Here is a 7,594-nt window from a genome sequence, read left to right on the forward strand (position 1 = left end):
TCATAAGCCATGATAGCCAGCATCCAAATGGGCCTTTAGATCTGAGAGTGCATTGAAACAGTTAAACATTTCAGTATCCAGTGTGTGAAATATTGTGCTTTGTTTAACCTATCATGTCATGAGGGTAAAACGTCGAACTTGATTAAATATTTGACTGTATGTCGTGATGACCGTTTGAAAATATTTGACAAAGGAGGAGTAGACTATACACTGTGATGTGATTGGATAGAAACATGAAGACATAAGAAATTCCACAATATTTAAAGAATCGGTGATCATCTTTACAGAAGCTTTCTGTTGAATCCTTCAACCCCATTGACCCAACATCTGTCCACCAAGAAATCAGGGTAAGCATTTCATTTGACACATTTGTCAGAATTATTTGATCAGTCTATCTTTGAGTAAAGGAATTCTTGACCAATTTTTACATTAGTTTATCTTTACTCCTAAAAACTCTCCATTTTCAGAGGAAAAACTATCAGCAGTTCAAAAATTAACTATGTCAACCAAATGTATGCTCAGAGCAGGAAACAATCAGTGTTATTTTCTCTGTTTTAAAGGAAAGCTTGATGTTTATTCTTAATTTAGTTTATTCTTAATTTAGTTTCTGTTTGTCTGTTTAAACCAGAATTATGGAGCACGCGATGATGTTTTATTTGGTCCTCTTCTTGCCAATGTACTCAGCGTACGATTACCGTAAGTATGAAAATACTTGTGTTTATGTGTTAACTATACAATATAACTATGACAGTAGCATCAATCTTTGAAAACACATTGAACACTGATAATTTTACTAATAACAGATGTAATTTAATATAATGAATAACACGAGAAATGCTATAAAATAGTGATAATATTTCCTTTTAAAACCATTCATGTCTCTTAAGCCTAATTCACAAAGATGAACCAGATTCTTTTTTTTTTCTAATTGTTTTATGCAAGACTCTTTGGGTTTGTCTCTATGACCGTGGCAGTTCAAGCCAATGGAATTGGCTTCTCCAGCTCTTTCAAGTTGTTGAAGTTCATCTGTCGTACAGAAATCTTTTTTTCATGCCACAGATTCTCAGTCAAACAGAGATCTGGGCTTTTTAAAGTTTCACCCTAATCCACTCGAGTACTGTATTTGTAGTGTGTTTAGGTTCGTTGTCCTCCTGGAAAGTGAGCGTTAGTGCCAATCTTAACTCTCTGGAAGACTGAAACAAGAAGAATTTACCTGTTTTTTGCACCATAATTCCTTCGATTCTGAACAGATACTCCAGTCTCCTCTGTGGAGCTTTCCAGCTCCTTCCTTGATACCTTTGGTCTCTTTGCAGTATGTCTAATGCCCTCCTTACCCAGTCTGAGAGTTTTGGTGGATGACCCTCTCTTGGTATACTTGTTGGTGCCATATTCTTTCCATTTTTGGATGATTGATCTAATGTGAGATTTTCAGAGTTTCTGATAAATTTCCTCTGACCCAACCCTAATTTGTACTTGTATTTGTAAAAGAGCTCCTTGGTCTTCATGGTGTCACTTACTAGGTGGGATGCCTTAATTCGTGGTGTTCCAGACTCCTTTCAGAACAGGCCTATTGTACTCTCAGTTCATGACACTCGGACCTTGGATATGGAACTTATTTTACTTACTTATTTTCATTTATTTATTTAGGGACATCATGGCAAATGGGGTGAACACATATGCATGCATCACTTTTTGTTATTTTAAGTATTTTGAAATACTTCCACCCCTCACCCCCATTTCACTTTACCAGTATTGATTGTTTTTGCAAATGTTTCACACTGAAATACAGGTTGTAACACCACAATAAGGAAAAAGGACAAACTGTATCCTATGAAAAAACAGCAAAATTAAATTTAAAAAAAACAATAAAACATGCTTGTCGAGGGTGTGTCCCGCCTCTCGCCCAATGACTGCTGGGATAGGCTCCAGCCCCCCCGCAACCCGACCGATAGATTAAGTGGGTATAGAAAATGGATGGATGGATGGACGGACAATAATAAAACATGCTTTTTTTCCAGCAAATTTGGCTTTGCGTGGTAAAGCCACTCAGTCTCAACGTTACAACAATGCAGATGCGGGTGTATTCGCGGCTGCCTACAATGCTATCGATGGAAACCGAAATTCTAACTTTCTCCACGGATCATGCACTCACACCATTGAGCAAACCAATCCCTGGTGGAGAGTGGACCTGCTGGAGTCCTATGTAATCACTGCCATCAAAATAACCAACAGAGGAGATTGTTGCGGGAACAGGATTAATGGGGCAGAGATTTACGTTGGCACCTCTGAAGTTTACAATGGTCCCAACAGCCGACGGTGAGTGAACATTAACAGTTACATTGTGACAGTGACTGACTGGAGCACCTTTAGTTTTCTATTTTTCTGCAATGCTAATCACCACATTTCCCCCCTTTGATCTCTCCTTTTGTGAATTATTTTTAATTTATAGAAATACTGTCCATCACAACAATTACGTCCCTTGACCTGACACAACCCTGCCACTGAGAATCCTCCAAGCAGATCATAAACGTCACTGATGAGATGCTTCTTCTCTTCTAGGGTTGCTACAGTTGCAGGAATTCCTGATGGGGCAACAGAAAGTATACCTTTAACTGATGAAGTGGAGGGACGTTATGTGACTGTGGTCCTACCTGGTTCAAACAGAATTCTTTCACTCTGTGAAGTGGAGGTCAACGGTTACCAAGCCCCAAGTGGTAAGAATTTAAGCTATGCTTTTTAATTCATCAGAAATTATGCTAAATAATATACCATTAAAAATATTTAAATATACCAGTTGGAGGACTGCAATTATATAATTTCCACCAAGCATGTAGCACATATTAACAATGAACAATATAACTCATTATTAAAATAACTTCATGTACCCATCCATCATCTTCCACTCATCCAAGGTTGGGTCACAGTGGCAACAGGTCAAGGATGCAAACGCAGACATCCCTTTCCCTTCACAACACTCTCCACCTCCCCTTGGGGAATCTTGAGGTGTTCCCAGGACAGATGGGATCCCAGAACAAGCTGGAGGGATAACATATCCCTATATTACAAGTTCTGAAAAACCTCCAAAGGGAGATGACCCGGAGGCATCCTAATCAGGTGCCTGAACCACCTCAGCTGATTCCTTTCAGCTGAGCCCTTGGAGCTGAGTTTTGGCCACCATGTGCTCACAGGAGCTAGACCCCAGGCCTGGCTCCCAGGGGGGTTCACCAATTTCCTTTTTCTGGGCAAGGTGAATGTATTTGTCTGGTGCCTCTCCATTAAGGTCTTTGAACCGCTCTCAATCTTACACCTCCCCTGACACTTACTTGCCTTGGACGACCCTACCAAGGGCTAATGCCCCTTTCAGCAAAGCTTTCATGATCATGGGGGTAACCCTTCCACTAGATTAAGGTGCAGATGTTAACAAGGCGAGAACTTGATGCATTTGGGTCAAAAACACTTTTAAAGTACAAGATCTGGATGATCGAGCTATTTTCAATAATTATGTTTAGGGAAGGTTCTCTCCGGGTAATCCGGTTTCCTCCCACTGTCCAAAAACATGCATGTTAGGTTAATTGGTGTCTCTAAAATTGTCCTTAGGAGTAAGTGTGAGTGTGTGTGTGGTTTTTTGTCTCGTTTGTCTCGGTGTGGCCCTGTGATGAACTGGCGACCTGTCGAGGGTGTACCCTGCCTCTCGCCCGATGACCGCTGGGATAGGCTCCGCCCCCCCGCAACCCGACCGACAGATTCAGCGGGTATAGAAAATGGATGGATGGATGGACAATAATAAAACATGCTTTTTTTTCCAGCAAATTTGGCTTTGCGTGGTAAAGCCACTCAGTCTCAACGCTACAAGGGAGACTGGGATGTATACGCAGCTGCCTACAATGCAATCGATGGAAACCAGAATTCTATCTTTATCCACGGATCATGCACTCACACCCTTGAGCAAACCAATCCCTGGTGGAGAGTGGACCTGTTGGAGTCCTATGTAATCACTTCCATCAAGATAACCAACAGAGGAGATTGTTGCGGAAACAGGATTGCTGGGGCAGAGATTCACATTGGCAGCTCTAAAGATTACAATGGTCTAGACAGCCCAAAGTGAGTGAACATTAAAGGAGAACTCCGGGGCATTTGAAGCGCAATCCCATTGCTAGAGGTTGTCAAATACTGATAGTAGGACACAGACAGGTGCAAATCGGCGCTCCCTGTGTGGAGATAGCGCTGTTTGGGCAGCCTGTCATGCGAGGCTAATACGTGTTGGCTAGGGGCAAGCGCTAACCCTTCCACGTAAAACAACAACTTGCACACTGCAGAAACGTCACACCACTTTATAAACCATCCGACAATAAAGTCACAAGCCTTACCATCAAAACCATATGCATGGTTCTCACATTACTGGCATGGGGACGTTACAAAACAACTTTATAAACAGCATGTAACTCACCGGTTAGTTGTACGCTCGCGCATGTGAAAGCCCAAAAGAGTCGATGGACGATAATCCCATATACAAAACAATTAATCTTCTCTAGAAAAACTGCGTTCAAGTATTTAAAACATTACAACAATATTACTGGGCATGTATTGTAATGTTTTAAATACTTGAACGCAGTTTTTCTAGAGAAGATTAATTGTTTTGTATATGGGATTATCGGCCAGTAATGTGAGAACCATGCATATGGTTTTGATGGTAAGGCTTGTGACTTTATTGTCGGATGGTTTATAAAGTGGTGTGACGTTCTGCAGTGTGCAAGTTGTTGTTTTACGTAGAAGGGTTAGCGCTTGCCCCTAGCCACCACGTATTAGCCTCGCATGACAGGCTGCCCAAACAGCGCTATCTCCACACAGGGAGCGCCGATTTGCACCTGTCTGTGTCCTACTATCAGTATTTGACAACCTCTAGCAATGGGATTGCGCTTCAAATGCCCCGGAGTTTTCCTTTAACAGTTACATTGTGACAGTGACTGACTGGAGCACCTTTAGTTTTCTATTTTTCTGCAATGCTAATCACCACATTTCCCCCCTTTGATCTCTCCCTTTGTGAATTATTTCAGTTTATAGAAATACTGTCCAATATGTCACAACAGGTTTTAAGAATCTGACCTTTAAATCCAGTCACAACAATAACGTCCCTTAACCTGACACAACCCTGCCACTGAGAATCCTCCAAGCAGATCATAAACGTCACTGATGAGATGCTTCTTCTCTTCTAGGGTTGCTACAATTGCAGGAATTCCTGATGGGGCAACAGACACTATACCTTTTTCTGATGGGGTGGAGGGACGTTATGTGATTGTGGTCATACCTGGTTCAAACAAAATTCTTTCACTGTGTGAAGTGGAGGTCTACGGTTTTAATGCCGAAACTGGTAAGAATTTAAGCTATGAATTTTAGCGTTTTAATTCATCAGAAGTTATATATATATATATATATATATATATATATATATTTGAATTTTAAATTTTCCTCATGGGGAATGAATAAAGTCTTTTCTATTCTATTCTATATATGTAAAATAATTGAGCAAAGTAGAAGGAATATAACTTTATTAAACTTTCTTTCTAGTTGTTTTGAAACTTGCTAAAAGGAGAACTCTTTAAATACCAACATTCCTCTTGGCCCAAGTCAAATAAAGGACATGCAAATGGTGAAAATGAGGTGTATCTTTTTAGTCAACCTATCCAGCACTTACTAAGTCATTTCTATTTCTTCTACCAGGTAAGGCATAATCAGCAGCATCGCCAAAGGTACTACCGTTGAATTTCAGTGTACCAGGATGGATGGCCGCGATGTTAACATATTCATTCCAGGCAGACAGGAAGGAGTACCTAACTCTGTGCGAGGTGGAGGTGTATGGTTCTGTCTTAGATTACATTTAAACTCTAATTCATTTTCAAATCATTTTTTAAAAAAAGAAGAAAATTAGTTACGTTAATGGGAATGCAAAGACATCAGATTACTGATCACTCTTCAGTAACTGGTAATTGTATTAGCACTGGCTGTAGCTACAAACTACACTGTCTTCTTTACTGAAATAAACTGAAATCTTTAAAAAAACAAAACATGGGCGTTTGTGTCTTCACTTTCTCATTGCAGCAAATCTGTTGAAGTTATTTTAACAATAAGTTATAAACCAATCAGTGAGAACCAGCAACGTTTTAGTGTCAACAAGGATATAACTGAAAAGAGGCACAAATTTATTAGCCTGGGCGAAAGCCGACTGTTGACTCCGTCAAACAGTCTGGAAAAACCCAAGAGGAATCCGTTTCCATGGAGGGTGGGACCTTACTCAGCAACTTAAATTCATTGGAGTTCCCTTAACCAATCAGTAATGTTTAGAAAGGACGTAGGTTATGCGCCGAGGTTCATGCTTACTCTCGCGAGGCTCTAGCTCGCGAATCACGCTTCTCACATCCGCTTTCATTATACCGGTACCATTTGATAAATCAAACTTTTCCCAAAGCCAGTTGGAAGGAGAGCTACGACATCCTTGCCACTAACAAAATTGACGAGGCATTCCTCTTGCTCTTGTTTTAATTGTGTAATGCTCTCCAGAGTTGAGACAACTTCATGGATAGCTTCTGGCGTTCTTCCGTCGCCATGTTTATTTCCGCTGCGGTTGAACTACAATTATATGGACTACAATGGACTCCGCGCGTGAGTTCTGCGTCACCGCTCGCAACTGTTTGCTGATTGGCAAAACACTGAGCGAACCGAGGTAGGGGGATTTTGCCAGACTATGTGCGGAGCCAAAATCTTTGGGCGGAAGTACGTAGGATGGCGTCGCCAGGCTACAAATTTATTCCATTTTACTTTAATCTGGTGTGTTTTCCAGTGGGCCATTAAACCGCGTGTCTTCAGATAAGTGAATGTGTTTACTGGCTAAATAATAGGTACTAACACTAACATACAGAGCCACTAACATACAGAGCCACTAACATACAGAGCCACTCTTCTCTTTCTACTCATGGAGAGTAGAAAGAGAAGAGTGAAGAAAGATGCATCATGGGAGGTTCCCCATCAGTCTGGGCCTATATCAGCATAACTATGAGATGTTTTAGGGTCACCTGAGCCATCCCTAACTTTAAGCTTTGTCAAAACGTTTTGAGCCTAATCTTAAAGTTAGAGAGGGTGTCTGCTTCCTGAACCCAAACTGGCAGCTGGTTCCACAGTGAGGGGCCTGATAACTGAAGGCTCTGCCTCCCATTCTGCTTTTAGAAACTCTGGGAAACGACAAGGAGACCTGCAGTCTGAGAGCGAAGTGCTCTGTTGGGAAAACATCCAACTATGAGATCTTTAAGAAATGACGGAGCTTGGTCATTAAGAGCTTTATATGTGAGGAGAAGAGTTTTAAATTCTATTCTGAATTTTTTATTTTTTATTTTTTTTTACCCTTGTCCTGTCCAGCATTAGGGCAGCAGAATTGTAATCTGAATACCATTTATGCTAAACACATTTGCTATGCCAAGGGAAGCTTTATGAATGTAAAGCTCCCCTTGATGCCCATCAACTCCTCATTTTTATTTATTTATTTTTGTTACAATATTTAACATGATGTGATAAACCAGACTTAGAGAGACTGATCCATGTGTTT

At 40.8% G+C, this 7,594-nt stretch overlaps 1 protein-coding gene across 1 annotated transcript; it reads left to right on the top strand.

Annotated features, from left to right (window-relative positions):
• The first annotated feature begins 233 nt into the window (after positions 1-233).
• On the top strand, positions 234-6,062 carry LOC142380375 (fucolectin-6-like). Its single transcript, XM_075466193.1, has 7 exons — positions 234-347; positions 629-696; positions 2,019-2,316; positions 2,560-2,714; positions 3,807-4,101; positions 5,214-5,368; positions 5,719-6,062. Exons 2-7 carry the CDS (start codon positions 633-635, stop codon positions 5,727-5,729), a joined length of 978 nt encoding a protein of 325 aa, XP_075322308.1. The 5' UTR covers positions 234-347; positions 629-632; the 3' UTR covers positions 5,730-6,062.
• The last annotated feature ends 1,532 nt before the right edge of the window (positions 6,063-7,594 follow it).

Source organism: Odontesthes bonariensis, chromosome 5, assembly GCF_027942865.1.
Source record: "Odontesthes bonariensis isolate fOdoBon6 chromosome 5, fOdoBon6.hap1, whole genome shotgun sequence".
Taxonomy (NCBI): domain Eukaryota; kingdom Metazoa; phylum Chordata; class Actinopteri; order Atheriniformes; family Atherinopsidae; genus Odontesthes; species Odontesthes bonariensis.

Excerpts from the sequence above, each read along its gene's own strand:
- LOC142380375 (XM_075466193.1), top strand. The coding sequence starts at position 633 with ATGGAGCACGCGATGATGTTTTATTTGGTCCTCTTCTTGCCAATGTAC. Across the intron at positions 697-2,018 it reads GTACTCAGCGTACGATTACC|CAAATTTGGCTTTGCGTGGT; the intron begins GTAAGTATGAAA and ends CTTTTTTTCCAG. Across the intron at positions 4,102-5,213 it reads AATGGTCTAGACAGCCCAAA|GGTTGCTACAATTGCAGGAA; the intron begins GTGAGTGAACAT and ends CTTCTCTTCTAG.